This window comes from Sus scrofa, chromosome 15 (genome assembly GCF_054392235.1).
Source record: "Sus scrofa isolate SSC_HxYL_T2T_F1_AM1 chromosome 15, Sscrofa_HxYL_maternal_Yorkshire_Landrace_v2.0, whole genome shotgun sequence".
Taxonomy (NCBI): domain Eukaryota; kingdom Metazoa; phylum Chordata; class Mammalia; order Artiodactyla; family Suidae; genus Sus; species Sus scrofa.
Window position 1 is genome coordinate 145,550,448 of NC_139397.1, and position 18,289 is coordinate 145,568,736.

General features: G+C 40.9%; 2 protein-coding genes across 13 annotated transcripts in view; one reads left to right on the top strand and one right to left on the bottom strand.

The window, feature by feature from the left end:
• Window positions 1–13,588, bottom strand: part of SP110 (SP110 nuclear body protein) — a 56,655-nt gene extending 43,067 nt beyond the window's left edge. For all 6 annotated transcript variants that reach the window (XM_085000658.1, XM_085000657.1, XM_021075649.2 and 3 more), the window contains exons 1-2: window positions 13,465–13,588; window positions 10,369–10,516 (exon numbers count right to left, since the gene is read on the bottom strand). In XM_085000658.1, coding sequence (XP_084856784.1) covers window positions 10,369–10,516; window positions 13,465–13,484 — 168 coding nt within the window. In that variant the 5' untranslated portion in view covers window positions 13,485–13,588. The remainder of the gene's footprint in view (window positions 1–10,368; window positions 10,517–13,464) is intronic.
• Window positions 13,589–13,630: 42 nt separating this feature from the next.
• Window positions 13,631–18,289, top strand: part of SP140 (SP140 nuclear body protein) — a 65,613-nt gene continuing 60,954 nt past the window's right edge. For 5 of the 7 annotated variants that reach the window (XM_003133706.5, XM_005657577.4, XM_005657578.4 and 2 more), the window contains exons 1-2: window positions 13,631–13,673; window positions 17,666–17,805. In XM_003133706.5, the coding sequence (XP_003133754.2) occupies window positions 17,774–17,805 (32 nt within the window). In that variant the 5' untranslated portion in view covers window positions 13,631–13,673; window positions 17,666–17,773. Of the gene's footprint in view, window positions 13,712–15,571; window positions 15,700–17,665; window positions 17,806–18,289 lie in introns of all 7 variants that reach the window. The other 2 variants (XM_021075642.2, XM_005657576.4) reach the window with 2 other exon arrangements.

The following is an 18,289-nucleotide window of genomic DNA, read 5'->3' on the forward strand; positions in this document are numbered from 1 at the left end:
TTTTTCATTTTTCAAAGTTTTATTGAAGTATAATTGATTTACAATGCCAATTACTATTGATAGAATTGTTGTGAAGAGAAAGCATGGATTGCCATGAGGAAGAATAACGAGGGGGTCTTATTTAGATTAGTGGGCCAAGGACCCTCCCTGAAGAGTGGGTTAGGGGTTGGGATGGTGCCCTTAGTGGGTTAAATGAGGCCCCCTCATATCCGAAGATATGTCTCCTTGAAACCTATGAAAGTAACATTTTGTGGAAAAAGGGTCTTTGCAGAAGAGGTGGGGGTAGACATTAGAAGAAAGAGAGGCTACAACTCTATTGTCTACAAAAAGGAGACCACACCAAAAACCTATACAAAATGAAAAAGCAGAGAACTATAACTCAGATAAGGGAGCAAGGAAAAAAACCCAGAAAAACAGCTAAGTGATCTGGAGATCATCAGTCTCCAGGAAAAGACTTCAGACCCATGATAGTGAAGATGACTGAAAACATTGGAAATAAGCTGGAGGCAAAGACTGATAAATTATAGCAAACACTGAGCAAATAAATACAATATTTAAAGCTTAAGGAAGCAGAGATGCAAAATACAATAACTGAAATAAAAAATCCATTAGAAGCAACTCAAAATACAGGAGGAAGAAGAATGAATAAGCAGTGTGGAGGATAGACTAGTGGAAATCACTGATGCATTATAGAAAACAGAAAAAAAAAGATTTAAAAGAAATGAGGACAGTCTAAGAGAACTCTGGGACAATGCTAAATGCACCAACATCCATGTTATAGGGGTGCCAGAAGGAAAAGAGAGAGAAAGGAACAGAAAAAATGTTTGAAGACATAACAGCTGTAAACTTCCCTAACATGGGAAAGGAAAACTCACTCAAATCCAGGAAGCACGATTAGTGACCATATAAAATAAACCCAAGGAGGAATATCCCAAGGCACATATTAATCAAACTGACCAAAATTAAAGACAAAGAGAAAATATTGAAAGCATCTGGGGAAAAGAAACAAATAACACACAAGGGAACCCTAATAAGGTAACTGGCAGATTTTTCAGAAGAAACTCTGCAGGGCAGAAGGGAGTGGCACCATATACTTCAATGATGAAAAGAAAAAACATACAACCAAGATTACTCTACCCAGCAAGGTTTTCATTCAAATTGGAAGGAGAAATCAAAAGCTTTACAGATGAGCAAAATCTAAGAGAATTCAGCAACACTAAACTAGCTTTACAACAAATACTAAAGGAACGTCTCTAGGCAGAAAATAAAAGGCCACAACTAGAAAAAAAAAATACTGCAAGTGACAAGGCTCACCAGTAAAAGCATATATACAGTAAAGGTAGGAAATTATCCATGTACAAATATGCTGCCAAAATCAGAAATTGTGAGAAGAGGAAGGTACAAATGCAGGACACTGGAGATGCACTTGCAATTAAGAGACCAACAACTTAAAACAATCTCATGTATATATTCACAATCCTATGTCAAAACTTCAGGGTAACTGCAAACCAAAAATCTACAAGAGACACACACACAAATAAGAAAAATCAATTCAAATACAACACTAAAGATAGTCATCAAACCACAAGAGAAGAGAACAAGGGAAGAAGGGAAGAAAAAGAGCAACAAAACAAAATCCAAAACAGTTAATAATAAAATGGCAATAAGAACATAAATATCAATAATTACCATAAATGTAAATGGACTAAATGCCCCCACCAAAAGAGAACGGATATAAAAACAAGATCTATATATATGCTGTCTTAAAGAGACCTACTTCACTTCTAGAGACACTTATAAATTGAAAGTGAGAGGATGGAAGAAAATATTCCATGCAAACGGGAATCAAAAGAAAACTGGAGCAGCATTACTCATATCAGACAAAATAGGATATAAAGAATATTATAAGAGACAAAGGAGGACATTACCTAATGATCAAAGGATCAATCCAAGAAGAAGATATAAAAATTGTAAATATACATGCACCCAACATAGGATCACCTCGATATATAAGGCAACTGCTAACAACCTTAAAAAGAGAAATTGACAATAACACAATAATAGTGGGGGACTTTAACACCCCACTTACAGCAATGGACAGATCATCCAGACAGAAAATCAACAAGGAAACACAGGCCCTAAATGAAGCATTAGACCAGATGGACGTAACAGATATTTATAGGACATTCCATCCAAAAGCAGCAGAATACACATTCTTCTCAAGTGCACACCACATTCCGGGTCACAAATCAAGCCTTGGTAACTTTAAGAAAATTGAAATTATACCAAGCATCTTTTTTGACCACAATGCTATATGACTGGAAATCAACAACAAGAAAAAAACTGCAAAAAACACAAAAACATGGAGACTAAACAAGCAATGGATCACTGAAGAAATCAAAGAGGAATTTTAAAAATACCTAAAAGCAAATGACAACAAATACACAACAATCCAAAACCTATGGGATGCAGCAAAAGCAGTTTAAGAGGGAAGTTTATAGCAATACAAGCCTACCTCAGGAAACAAGAAAAAATTCAAATAAATAACTTAACTTTATATCTAAAGAAGCTAGAGAGAGAAGAATAGACAAGACCTAAATTTAGCAGAAGGAAAGAAATTATATAGATCAGAGCAGAAATCAATGAAATAGAAATGAAGAAAAGATCAATGAAACTAAAAGATGGTCCTTTGAAAAGATCAACAAAGTTGATAAACCCTTAGCCAGACTTATCAAGAAAAAAAGAGAGAGGACTCAAACCAACAAAATTAGGGATGAAAAAGGAGAAGTAAGAAGAGACATCACAGAAATACAAAGGATCATAAGAGACTAAAATATGCAACTATATGCCAATAAAATGGACAAACTAGAAGAAATGGACAAATTCTTAGGGAAGTACAATCTTTCAAGACTAAACCAAGACAAAATAGAAAAGATGAACGGATCAATCACAAGTACTGAAATTGAAACTGTGATTTTAGCAAGTATTGCTGGGAAACCTGGACAGCTGCATCCAAAGCAATGAAATTAGAACACACCCTCACACCATGCACAAAAATAAACTCAAAATGGCTGAAAGACTTAAATATAAGACAGGACACCATCAAACTCCTAGAAGAGAACATAGGCAAAACACTCTCTGACATCAACATCATGAATATTTTCTCAGGTCAGTCTCCCAAAGCAATAGAAATAAGAACAAAAATAAACCAATGGGACCTAATCAAACTGAAAAGCTTTTGCACAACAAAGGAAACCAAAAAGAACATAAAAAGACAACTTACAGAATGGGAGAAAATAGTTTCAAATGATGCAACCGACAAGGGCTTCATCTCTGGAATATATAAGCAACTTATACAACTCAACAGCAAAAAAGCCAATCACCCAAGGGAAAAATGGGCAAAAGACCTGAATAGACATTTTTCCAAGGAAGATGTACAGATAGCCAACAAGCACATGAAAAAATGCTCAACATCCCTGATTATTAGAGAAATGCAAATCAAAACTACCATGAGCTATCACCTCACACCAGTCGGAATGGCCATCATTAATAAGTCCAAATACCAAATGCTGGAGGGGGTGTGGAGAAAAGGGAACCCTCCTGCACTGCTGGTGGGAATGTAAGCTGCTACAACCACTATGGAGAACAGTTTGGAGATACCTTAGAAATCTATACATAGAACTACTAATATGACCCAGCAATCCCACTCTTGGGCATCTATCCAGACAAAACTTTCCTTAAAAAAGACACATGCACCCTCATGTTCATTGCAGCCCTATTCACAATAGCCAAGACATGGAAACAACCCAAATGTCCATCAACAGATGATTGGATTAGGAAGATGTGTTATATATATTCACAATGGAATACTACTCAGCCATAAAAATAATGAAATAATGCCATTTGTAGCAACATGGATGGACCTAGAGACTCTCAAACTGAGTGAAGTAAGTCAGAAAGAGAAAGACAAATACCATATAATATCACTTATGTCTAGAATCTCATATAAGGCACAAATGAATCTTTGCAGAGAAAAGAAAATCATGGACTTGCAGAATAGGCTTATCAAGGGGGAGGGGGAGGGAGTAGGGTGGTTGGGGAGCTTGGGGTTAATAGATACAAACTATTGCCTTTGAAATGGATTAGCAATGAGATTTTGCCATGTAGCATTTGGAACTATGTCTAGTCACTTATGACGGAGCATGATAATGTGTGAAAATAGAATGTGTACATGCATGTATAACTGGGTCACCATGCTGTACAGTAGAAAAAAAATTGTATTGGGGAAATTACTATTAAAAAATAAAACAACAACAACAACAACAACAACAAAAACCTCCAACGAACAAAAGTCCAGGACCAGATGGCTTCACAGGCGAATTCTATCAAACAATTAGAGAAGAGCTAACACTTATCCTTCTGAAACTATTCCAAAAAATTTCAGAAGATGGAACACTCCCCAACTCATTCTACGAGGCCCCCATCATCCTGATACTAAAACCAGACAAAGATATAAAAAAAAAAGAAAATTATAGGCCAATTTCACTGATGAACATAGATGCAAAAATCTTCAACCAAATACTAGCAAACCAAATCCAACAATACATTAAAAGGATTACACATCATAATCAAGTGGGATTAACTCCAGGAATGCAAATCAATCAATGTGATACACCACATTAACAAACTGAAGAATAAAAACCATATGATCCTCTCAATAGATGCAGAAAAAAACCTTTGACAAAATCCAACACCCATTTCTGATAAAAACCCTTCAGAAAGTGGGCATAGAGGGAACCTACCTCAACATAATAAAGACCTTATATGACAAACCCACAGCTAACTTCATTCTCAATGGTGAAAAGCTGAAAGAATTCCCACTGAGATCTGGAGCAAGACAAGGATGTCTGCTCTTGCCACTACTATTCAACATAGTTTTGGAAGTCCTAGCCATGGCAATCAGAGAAGAAAAAGAAATAAAAGGAATCCAAATTGGAAAGGAAGAAGTAAAACTATCACTATTTGCAGATGACATGTTACTATACCTAGAAAATCCTAAGGAACCTACAGAAAACTGTTGGAGCTCATCAATGAATTGGGCAAAGTTGCAGGATACAAAATTAATACACAGAAATTGATGGCATTTCTATATACTAACAAAGAAAAATTAGAAAGAGAAATTAGGGAAACTATCCCATTTACAATCACATCAAAAAGAATCAACCACTTAGGAGTAAATCTACCTAAATAGACAAAAGACCTGTACTCTGAATATTCTAAGATGCTGATGAAAGAAATCAAAGATGACACAAACAGATGGAAAGATATACCATGCTTGTGGACTGGAAGAGCCAATATTATCAAAATGACTATACCACTCAAGGCAATCTACAGATTCAATACAATCCCTAACAAATTACCAAGACATTTTTCACAGAACTAGAACAAAATATCTTAAAATTTGTATGGAAGCATGAAAGACCCAGAATAGCCAAAGCCATCCTGAGAAAGAAAAATGGAGCTGGAGGAATCAGGCTCCCTGACTTCAGACTATACTACAAAGCTACAGTCATCATAACTGTATGGTACTGGCACAAGAACAGAAGCATAGATTAGTGCAACAGGATTAGAGAGCCCAGAATTAAACCCATGTGCCTACAGTCAACTAATCTATGACCAAGAAGGCAAGAATATACAATGGAGAGAAGACAGTCCCTTTAATAAGTGGTGCTGGGAAAAATGGACAGCCACATGTAAAAGAATGAAATTAGAACACTTCCTAACACCATACACAAAAATAAACTCCAAATGGATTAAAGACCTAGATATAAGACCAGACACTATCAAACTCCTAGAGGAAAACATAGGCCAAACACTCTCTGACATAAACGACAGCAACATCTCAGATCCACCTCTTAGAGTAATGACAGTAAAATAAATAAATAAATAAAATGGGACCTAATCAAACTTAAAAGTTTCTGCCCAGCAAAGGAAACCCTAAACAAAATGAAAAGACAACCCACAGAATGGGAGAAAATCTTTGCAAAAGATGCAACCAACAAGGACATACTGAGGCTGAAAAACACATGAAAAAAGATGTTCAACATCACTAATTATTAGAGAAGTGAAAATCAAAACCATTATGAGGTTCCACCTTACACAAGCCAGAAGAGCCATCATCGAAAAGTCTACAAACAATAAATGCTGGAGAGGGTGTGCAGAAAAGGTAACCCTATTACACTGTTGGTGGGAATGTAAATTGGTGCAACCCCTGTGGAAAACAGTATGGAGATTCCCCAGAAAACTAAAAATAGAATTACCCATTTGATCCAGCAATCCCACTCCTGGGCATCTATCTGGAGAAAATCATGACCCCAAAAATACATGTACTCCAATATTCATTGCAACACTATATACAATAGCCAAGACATGGAAACAACCTAAATGTTCATTGACAGAGGAGTGGATTAAGAAGATGCGGTACATCAAAAAACAATAGAGAAAATTAATAAAACTAAGAGCTGGTTCTTTGAAAAGGTAAACAAAATTGACAAACCCCTGGCCATACTCACTAAAAAGAGGAGAGAAAGAACTCAAACAAAATTATAAATGAAAAGGGAGAAATCACAACAGATACTACAGAAATCCAAAAAACCATAAGGGAATACTATGAACAACTATATGCCAACAAATTTGACAATCAGGAAGAAATGGACAATTTTCTAGAATCTTACAGCCTGCCAAAACTGAATCAAGAAGTAACAGACCAACTGAACAGACTGATCACTAGAAATGAAATTGAAGATGTCATAAAAACACTCCCTGCAAATAAAAGTCCAGGACCAGATGGCTTCACAGGTGAATTCTATCAAATATATAAAGAAGAACTGGTGCCCATCCTCCTTAAACTCTTTCAAAAGGTTGAAGAAGAAGGAATACTCCCAAAGACAATCTATAATGCCACCATCACCCTAATTCCAAAACCAGACAGAGATAACACCAAAAAAGAAAACTATCGCCCAATATCTTTGATGAATATAGATGCAAAAATTCTCAACAAAATCTTAGCCAACCGAATCCAACAACATACCAAAAAAATTATACACCATGACCAGGTAGGGTTCATTCCAGGTTCATAAGGATGGTTCAACATATGCAAATCAATCAGCATCATACACCACATTAACAAAAAAAAAAGTCAAAAACCATATGATTGTCTCAACAGATGCAGAAAAGGCATTTGACAAAGTCCAACATCCATTCATGGTCAAAACTCTCACCAAAGTGGGTATAGAGGGAACATTCCTAAACATCATCAAAGCCATTTATGACAAACCCACAGCAAATATAATACTCAGTGGAGAAAAACTGAAAGCCTTCTCACTCAAATCTGGAACAAGGCAGGGATGCCCACTCTCACCACTGCTATTCAACAGTTTTAGAAGTCCTAGCCACAGCAATTAGGCAAACGAAAGAAATAAAAGGCATCCAAATAGGAAGAGAAGAGATAAAACTGTCACTGTATGCAGACGACATGATACTATACATAGAAAACTCTAAGGACTCAACCCAAAAACTACTTGAACTGATTAATAAATTCAGCAAAGTAGCAGGATATAAGGTTAACATTCAGAAGTCAGTAGCATTTCTACCAGCAATGAAATATTAGAAAAGGAATACAAAAATACAATACCTATTAAAATTGCACCTCAAAAAATCAAATACCTCGGAATACACCTGACCAAGGAGGTAAAGGACTTATATGCTAAGAACTATAAAACTTTAATTGAAGAAATTAAAGAAGATGTAAAGAAATGAAAAGATATTCCATGTTCATGGATTGGAAAAATCAATATTGTAAAAATGGCCATGATACCCAAAGCAATCTACAGATTCAATGCAATCCCTATCAAATTACCCATGACATTTTTCACAGAACTAGAACAAACAATCCAAACATTTATATGGAACCACAAAAGACCCAGGATTGCCAAAGCAATCCTGAGAAACAAAAACCAAGCAAGGGGCATAACTCTCCCAGCCTTCAAGCAATATTACAAAGCCACAGTCATCAAAACAGTGTGGAACTGGTATCAAAACAGACAGACAGACCAATGGAACAGAAAAGAGAACCCAGAAATAAACCCTGACACCTATGGTCAATTAATCTTTGGCAAGGGAGGCAAGAACATCAAATGGGAAAAGGAAAGTCTATTCAGCAAGCATTGCTGGGAAACCTGGACAGCTGCATCCAAAGCAATGAAACTAGAACACACCCTCACACCATGCACAAAAATAAACTCAAAATGGCTGAAAGACTTAAATATAAGACAGGACACCATCAAACTCCTAGAAGAGAACATAGGCAAAACACTCTCTGACATCAACATCATGAATATTTTCTCAGGTCAGTCTCCCAAAGTAACAGAAATAAGAACAAAAATAAACCAATGGGACCTAATCAAACTGAAAAGCTTTTGCACAACAGAGGAAACCAAAAAGAACACAAAAAGACAACTTACAGAATGGGAGAAAAATAGTTTCAAATGATGCAACCGACAAGGACTTCATCTCTGGAATATATAAGCAACTTATACAACTCAACAGCAAAAAAGCCAATCACCCAAGGGAAAAAATGGGCAAAAGACCTGAATAGACATTTTTCCAAGGAAGATACACAGATAGCCAACAAGCACATGAAAAAATGCTCAACATCCCTGATTATTAGAGAAATGCAAATCAAAACTACCATGAGATACCACCTCACACCAGTCAGAATGGCCATCATTAATAAGTCCACAAATACCAAATGCTGGAGGGGGTGTGGAGAAAAGGGAACCCTCCTGCACTGCTGGTGGGAATGTAAGCTGCTACAACCACTATGGAGAACAGTTTGGAGATACCTTAGAAATCTATACATAGAACTTCCATATGACCCAGCAATCCCACTCTTGGGCATCTATCCAGACAAAATTTTCCTTAAAAAAGACACATGCACCCTCATGTTCATTGCAGCCCTATTCACAATAGCCAAGACATGGAAACAACCCAAATGTCCATCAACAGATGATTGGATTAGGAAGATGTGGTATATATACACAATGGAATACTACTCAGCCATAAATAAGAATGACATAATGCCATTAGTAGCAACATGGATGGAAATATAGACTCTCACACTGAGTGAAATGAGCCAGAAAAACAAAGACAAATACCATATGATATCGCTTATAACTGGAATCTAATATCCAGCACAAATGAACATCTCCTCAGAAAAGAAAATCATGGTCTTGGAAAATAGACTTGTGGCTGCCTGATGGGAGAGGGAGGGAGTGGGAGGGATCGGGAGCTTGGGGTTATCAGACACAACTTAGAATAGATTTACAAAGAGATCCTACTGAGTAGCATTGAGAACTATGTCTAGATACTCATGTTACAACAGAAGAAAGGGTGGGGGAAAAATGTATACATGTAAGGATAACTTGATCCCCTTGCTGTACAGTGGGAAAATAAAATAAAATAAAATTAAAAAAAAGAAGAAGTGGTACAGATACACAATGGAATATTACTCATCCATTAAAAGGAAAGAAATAAAAGCCTTTGCAGCAACATGGATGGACCTAGAAATTATCATGCTAAGTGAATTTATTCAGACAGTGAAACGCCAGCATCATATGCTATCACTTAACATGTGGAATCTAGAAAAAGGACACAATGAGCTTCTCTGCAGAACAGATACTGACTCACAGACTTTGAAAAACTTACAGTTACCAATTGAGACAGGTTTGGGGGTGGGGGATGCACTAGGGATTTGGGATGGAAATGCTACAAAATTGTGATGATCGTTGTACAACTATAAATGTAATAAAATTCATTGAGTAATTTAAAAAAAGAAAAAGAGGTAATAAAGTTAGGCATGCTGAGATGAGATCATCCTGGGCCCTAAATCACAATGACAAGTGTCTTTGTAAGAGAAGAGAAAGAGGAAAGACACAGAAAGGAGAAGGCAATGTAGAGATCGAAACAGCATATCAGGTGACGTTTCTATGAGCCCAGATTACTCGGATTGGATGCCTGGCACCACCAGGAGACAGAGAAAGTCACCAAATGGATGGTCCCTCAGAGTCTCAAGAAGGAATCAACCCTGTCAACACCTTGATTCCATATTTCTGGCCTCCAGAACTGTGCATAAACACCTTTCTTTTTAAAAATCCATCTTGTTTGAGGTCACCTCCCTTGGACACCTTTTTTCCCTGATGCTATGTTAGCCTGGGCTTCCCAGTTCTAGAAGGCCTGGGACATTGTCTTAATAGTTAGGCATTCTTGGTGGGCTGGGGCTGCCACGGCAAAGCCATCAATGTGACTCACCCTGTATAGTGTATCGGTGATGAAGTTGTTGTCTCGGAGTCCTTCAAAGAAGGGAAATGGCTTATTTATGGCATAAGCAATCTCCAGCTTCTGATGGATGAAGTGCTGAAAAAGAGCCTCTTCTAAGGGCCTGGTCATGGTGATTCTCCTATGAAAGGGGCACGAGAGAAAAAGAGAAGCAAAGACTTTGAAGAGTTTGGGGAGCCATGCTCTGTGCTGCAGAGGCATCTGAAGACCAGCATTTTGGTCCCGAAGGCATCCCTTAGCAGTCTGCAAAGCCGTACCTGCTGGAACGATGCAGGGGTATGGGCAGAAGTGAAAGTGCCCAGCAACAACAGAGGCTGAAAGTGACTAATAATACAATGCTGAAATCCCAAAGGGGCTGCTGGTTACTCTAAGGCAGGATTAAACAGAGCTACTATCTACTGACTGGTTCCCATGCGGCAGACTTTTTTCCTAAGGGTTTTACATACTTGTTTGGTCTTCGCAAAATGCTTTCAATTTTGATTGCACCTATTTATACCGCCAAGGGCACTGAGACATAGAGAGGTTGAATAACTTGCCCTAAACTGCAAAACTTGAAAGTGGTTAAAGAGGAACAAACTCCGACTTCCTGGTTCCAGGCGTACAGTCATAAGCATGAGCTGTGGCTACAGTGAACTGAGCTAACCAAGACTGGGACTCAGCCTAAGGTATATACATTACCAATGCTCATGCCAAGGGACCACCCAAAGATGGGTAGAGAGTTGGAAACCTGATAATATTTAGAAACTTCATAAAACCACCTACAATCTCTGCCTACAAACAGGCCTAATATAAACAAGAACATGAAGGATGTGAAAGGCATGATTAGTAAAGGTGAGGTGCCTGATATATTTAATGTATCAATTTCACATCTCAGAACAGGCAAGCGTCTCTTCCCTTGCCCAGCTGGCATTTATAAATATTGACCATTTTTAGGCCATGAGAAAATATTAGTAAGCAATTATCCGAAAATGTACCTATGACATGACATTCTTTTTTTTTTTTTTTGCTTTCTAGGGCTGCACCTGCAGCATGTGGAAGTTCCCAGGCTAGGGGTCAAATCGGAGCTACAGTTGCTGGCCTTCATCACAGCCACAGCAACGTGGGATCTGAGCTTCATTTGTGACTTGCACCACAGCTCACAGGCAATGCTGGTTCCTTAATCCACTGAGTGAGGCCAGGGATTGAACCTGCATCCTCATGGTTCCTAGTCAGGTTCGTTAACCACTGAGCCACGAAAGGAACTCCTAGAAAAGGTACCTATTACATTTTTTTCCCCATCTTTTTCCTTTTCTAGGGCCACACCTGTGGCATATGGGGGTTCCCAAGCTAGGGGTCTCATCAGAGCTGTAGCTGCTGGCCTACACCAGATCCAAGCCTCATCTTCGACCTACACCACAGCTCACGGCACTGCCGGATTCTTCACCCATTGAGCGAGGCCAGGGATCGAACCTGAAACCTCATGGTTCCTGGTCAGATTCGCTAACCACTGAGCCACGACGGGAACTCGAACATACCTATTACCCTATTGACAAATGGTTAAGAAAAGGGAAAGCACTAACAAAAAATGGAATAACCTAGAGATTTTTATGGAATAAAACACAGATCCCATTTTTCCATTTGATGTCAAAGAGAAAGTTGAGCTATAATTCATGACTATTTCTAGGGACTTAATCCCAGTGGCAGGTTAAGCACTCCTGTCTCTTTTTCCTCATTCCTGAACACTTTAACAGAAAAAAAAAATGTTATCAAAAACAATAATCCACAACAGTACTGGCAACCACAAGAAGAGACGTAGGGGGTCTATAATCATGAAGAAATCCTGGAGGACAGAGAAGAGATGGGAAAGAAGTCTGCTGTTTACCATCTGCACGGGAAATGTGGGGCAAAAATCAATTCAGAGCCAGAAAAGGTCAGGATGGTCACATGCTAGGAAGAGGAAGGGGCCCCGGATGACTAATTTTACTACAGCGTTCTGAGCAAAACACCTGCCGTGTTCCTCACTCTTCATCTGCTACAATTGCCAGGGATGAAGGCGAAGCACAGAGAGGTTCATTAACTAGCCCGAGGTATTCATGGGCAAAGCGGACTCATCTGACCAAAGCCCCTCTTCTCACCAGTGCAGGATACTGCGTCCCGTACGTGAGTGTTCAGGTTTGTATTATGCACAAGAATCTTAAAAATCAATAAGTAAAGATAAATATCAGCGAGAAAAAGAAAAGGAAAGGCATAAACAAGAAATTAAGTCAAATGTACAATGAATGTATGACAAACACGGCAACTTGCTAGAGGTCAGGTCAGAACAGGGCAAAGACAATCTGATAACATGTTTGCCAACCAAACTGGCCAAGATAGAAAACAATCAGAGACACTGCTAGAGGTTAATTTAGTAATCCTTATCAAATCTCCTAAAATTTGTATGCCCTTGAGTCTTAAATTCCACTTCTAGGAATTTTTTTTTTTTTGAAAAGCGTATTCACTAAGAATGGGAAAAGTAATCATAACAAATACATTTTTAAAAAGCAAACTGTCTGCCTGACACAATGCTGTGCTTAACAGCATCCTGAAAGTCCCTCTGCATTTGTTTCTAGATCATCTCCCTGACTCTGGGAATTTATTTCAAGAAAATAATCATGAATGTGCTTAAGGAAAAAATATTAAGAAGTTGATATGTGAGAGAGGAAATTAAATGCACTCTCCTTGTTTTCTCTTTCCCACGAGTGTCCCAGCTCCCTCGGGTCCCTTGTACTATGAATAATGAATGAGCTGCCTGGTTGGGGCAGAGGCAGGGTCACTGCACGGACAAGGAAGTACAGAGGAAATCTCAAGCTCCGTTTGCAATAACAGGCTAGAATTTGGGGGTGGGGGAGTTGTGTGTTTGCTTCCCCGGTTCTTCTGTCTTCTTTTTAACAGTCTCCTATTAAGTCCCACCCACCCTCTCTATCTCTTTGGAAAACGGAATTTTACAGAGAGAGAGAGAGAGAGCCTCACCCTGCTGCTGCGGCCAGAACAGGACCTGGGGAAGCCAATCACCAAAAGCTGAATAAAGCAGCCGAGGCAAAAAAAACCCACCTGGATACTGAGACTGCCATCTGTTCCTTTCCCTTTCCAGGTCCAGGGGCTCTCCCAGGATGGCTCTGGAAGCCTGGGAGCAGGGCAGGGAGGTAGGTTAGGCAAAACAGGAAGTCTGTGCTTTGGGGCTCAGGGTGAGGGCCAGGCTTCCCGAGGAAAGGAAAGTGAAAGCAAAGTGAAAGCATTGAACGGACTGTGCAGAGCTGAAGGTAAGACCTCATTTCTCGCAGCTTCTCGGCACCTCCCGGTACTTGTGAGATTCCCAGGGGACTTGGGGGTCGTGGGATTGGTGGTTTGAGAGGTGGTCCAGCTGGGGAGGAGGGTACTGTGAGGAGGGGGCGTGCGGTCCGAAGGACGTGGTTGGGGCGGGGGGTTATGCTATCTATTTACATCTGTACCTACCTCTGTTTCTTTAGGACTCGTCCTCCTACACTTTTTGGGGTGATGAAAATGTCCCTAAGCTTAATTGTGGGGATGATGATGTTACACCAAGGAATCCATTTACTAGAAATCATCACACTTAAAAAAAATAAAAATAAAAACAAAGGGGAGGGGTGACTCAGAAATGCCTATACTTTGTCAGGATAAAATTATTACTGAAGAAAATTGAAATTTAAAAAGAAACCTGAATAGAAACTTAAATCCTGCAGTGGTGGGCAGATCCCAGAGAGAACTGGGGCCAGGAGAAGGTTCTAAAACAGCCGCTCCAGGGAGACAGGGAACACTCCCTCTAAACATCCTATTAAAGATTGCTAATATGTGGAGTTCCTGTCGTGGCTCAGTGGTTAACGTATCCGGCTAGGATCCATGAGGTTTGGGGTTCAATTCCTGGCCTCGCTCAGTAGGTTAAGGATCGGGCGTTGCCGTGAGCTGTGGTGTGGGTCACAGATGCGGCTCGGATCCGGGTTGCTGTGGCTCTGGCTCTGATTCGACCCCTAACCTGGGAACCTCTATATGCGGCGGGAGCGGCCCTAGAAAAGGCAAAAAGACAAAAACAAAACAAAACAAAAAAGATTTCTAATATGTACTGTGAGAAATCCTTCTCTAAGAAGTCTGTTTAACCTTACTTAAATCAATGATTTGAAAATGTACTTGGGACCTCTCCTAACAGGACACTTATAAATCAGAAAAAAAGATGGGAAACACAGTTCTAGAGTCTAAGAAACCTTGAAACCAAGGCTAGCATACGTGGGCACGAGCTCAATTTGATGGGAGTATAAAAATGCATCATCTTAAGTGTGCATTTCGATGCGATTTAACAAACGTCATCATAACCACAGTTAAGATACAGGCCATTTCCATCATCCCAGAAAGTCCCCTTGTGCCCTTCGCCAATAGTTTCCTCCTCAGTCCCAGCACTGGGCAATCACTGATCTACTTTCACTATGTCTACGGATTTGTTTTGTCTGCACTAAATTTCTATGTAAATGGTAACGCACAATGTGCACTTTTTTTTTTTTTTTGGTCTTTTTAGGGCCACACCTGCAGCACATGGAATTTCCCTGGCTAGGGGCTGAATCAGAGCTGTAGCCTCTGGCCTCTACCACAGCCATGGCAATGCCAGATCTGAGACGCATCTGCGATCACCTGAGACGCGTCTGTGATCTACACCACAGTTCATGGCAACTCCAGATCTTGAACCCACTGAATGAGGCTAGGGGTCAAACCTGCATCCTCATGCTTACTAGTCGGGTTCATTATATTACCGCTGAGCCACGATGGGAGCTCCCACACAGCATACACATTTTTTTGTTTTTGTTTTTGTTTTGTCTTTTTGCCTTTTTTCTAGGGCCACACCCGCAGCATATGGAAGTTCCCAGACTAGGGGTCCGATCAGAGCTGCAGCTGCCGGCCCACGCCAGAACCACAGCAACACAGGATCCGAACCGTGTCTGCGACTGCACACAACTCATGGCAACGCTGGATCCTTAACCCACTGAGCAAGGCCAGGGATCAAACCTGCAACCTCATGGTTCCTAGTCCAATTCATTAACCACTGCGCCACGACGGGAACTCCTACACGTTTTGATGTACGACTTCTTCTGCTCATCATAATGCTTTTGCTGTGCATCACTATTTTGAGGACCAGTAATTTATTCCTCTCTAGCACGGGTGCTGCCCACCTCTTGCTCATCCTGTCTGATCACCATGATGTCACCAACATAGTCGATCCATGTCCAGCTCTCTGGGATGTCCGGGTGATCCCGATCTCCTTGGACTATATCATGACAGAAGGCGAGTGAGTGAATATAACCTGGAGACAGTTGTAAAGGAATAATCTTATCTGTCATGTGAAAATGAAAATGATTTCTTATCCTCCTTTTTAAATCGGAATGGAAGGCACATAGTTGCCAAATCAATGTTCACATAGCATGACCTGGACTGGGGATCTTGCTGCCTAGCCTGCCTTATTTTCTTACTCCAATCCTCCAGCCTTCCTAGAGATTCCTCAAGCTCCTCAATATGTCTAAGAAATTCATTTTCTGCTTGTTGGTCAGAGTCCTTTTTAGTTACGTGTACCTGAAACTTATTAAAAAGTTGGTAGAAGACAGTGAATTGCGGGCAACAGGTCTTCACAGACATGTGATCAGCCTGGGATGGGTAGTCTGACCTAATTGGATGTGAAAGGAGTCAATACCCCACTAGTGTTCAGAGATGGGAGTTGCGTAGCTTTTGGCAAATTAATAGCAGATTATCATACTGGATTGTGACCAGGACTCTAACTCACACCGCTGTTCTAGGTGGCGGAGCTTGGCACGCTTGGCAAAACAGAGAAACATCTTTCAGGTAGAAGGAAGGCATTGACTTGCCTTTAGAGATTATTACCTCCTTGACCTAAATTTGGGTGGGAGAACAGAGCAAGGAGGCAGGTCGGAATCTTATCTCCTAGGTCATTTGGGAGAAAAAGGAGACAACTCTATTCATCCAGTAGGTGCCAGGGACCTTCTATCTGATGGTTACCAGCGGACTTGGTCCAGGCACCCCTTATCTTCTTCCAGAGATATTAATTCTCCACTGAACAGAGAGAAAAAAAGACAGTGGGGAACAGATGCTAAAGTTCCCATTGTTATCTGGGCTAATGCAGGCTACTGCAAAGTAAGGTTTTCTTGTAAAGTTGACGGGACTACCCTTAAGCCCTAGTCTTAGCACCATCACTTGAGAAGCAGCATCTGGGTGTGGCTTTTTAGGGTCACACCCACAGCATGTGCAAATTCCCAGGCTAGGGATCCAATTGGAGCGTAGCTGCTGGCCTACACCACAGCCACAGCAACGCCAGATCCAAGCTGTGTCTATGACCGTAGCTCACGGCAACACTGGATCCTTAACCCGCTGGGCGAGGCCAGGGATCGAACCGGGGTCCTCCTGGATATTAGCCGGGTTCGTTTCTGCTGAGCCACAATGGAACTCCTCCCATTTCTTTATCTTTCAACTTTATGCTGATACAGGGTGTTTTTCCAAGTTGCTTCAAATCCTTTGCAAAATAAGGGCTGGGTATATGTGAAAAAATTAGGTACAAACATCCATATCACACACTTGTTAGCTAAGGTCATTGGCTTGTCCTTTAAGGTGTAGGTAGTCTCAGTTACAAACCCTTTCCCTACCGCTCTCTTTGAGATTTCAGTGACCAGTTGAAGCTGAGTATTTTCCTAAGCACACTTGGCTGCATGTGTAAATTGCCCACGATATTGAAGGAAATGCAGGCTTGCACATCGGCTTCTCTGCCCAAACTCAGCACTCATTCTGGTTGCAGGAGTTGAGAGGATTTTCTGGCCTCTGGCTCTTTTCCAGAAACGTGAAGAACATGCTCCCCAGCATTTCGGTTCTTTCCAGTTCTGTGTCTGAACACCGGTTCTGACTCATCCAGTTCAGGATCCCTGCGGTGTCCCGGGGGCGAAAAGGAAATCTGAGAATTCTGGCTTCGTTTTGTTTTCCTTGAAGGGGACAGAGGCAAACATGGAGCTTCTTTCCTCCCTGCCAACCCTATGCCACTTCCCCTCAAAACACACTTGATCTGTTTGAGTTCAAGACACTCTCCCGGCCCTCTCTCCTTTGCAGGAACCAGTGGCTGGCTCTTCCCGGAGCGCTGAGAACCCGCCCTCTCCTCCCCTGGGGCCGAGATTGGGTGGAGGGAAGATGGACGTGGTGGTGCGGCCACGCACGTCACGCTGTTGAGCAATTTCACTTTTCTTTTGCCTTTTAGATGCTGCACCCGAGGGATCGATAGAGGCAGACTTTGTTGTCAGTGTTCCCAGAAAGGACAGAGGCAGTGAACATCTCATCAATAGCCATCTTAGGCGGGCCTGAGAAGATGGCAAGTGGAGGCAGCGACCTCAGCTGCAGGTTAGTCCTGGTTTCCTGTCCTTGTCTTGCATCTTTTCTAAGGTTGGCGTCTACACCCATTAGTTCTGTCGACCCAGTTTCATTTTACACGTATGCAACAGGGTGGGATTACAAATAAGTAAGTAAGGAGGGACGCAGATGTTGAAAACTGCGGTGGATTAGACCCTGGGGGAACTTGAAGATGTTCTGACTCATGTCATCTTCCTATTTTCTTGCAACGGCTATGCTGCGGGGCTGGCGCTGCGGGAACTCTCTTGTCCCTCTGAGGCTTGATGCCAGGCGGGATGGTTCATCTTGACTCTGAATCTCTCATTCCCCCCATGCCTCTTCTACCCCATCCCCAAAGATTACTCTGTCCAGGAAGTGTCTTTTTAGAAAAATTAATATCCTAATTGAATGCCTAACTGATGTCTAACTTTTTCTAGTTTCTGGGTAGCTGCAGACTAGTTTCAGCCTATCTGTGAGGTCCTGAATCTGAAAAGTC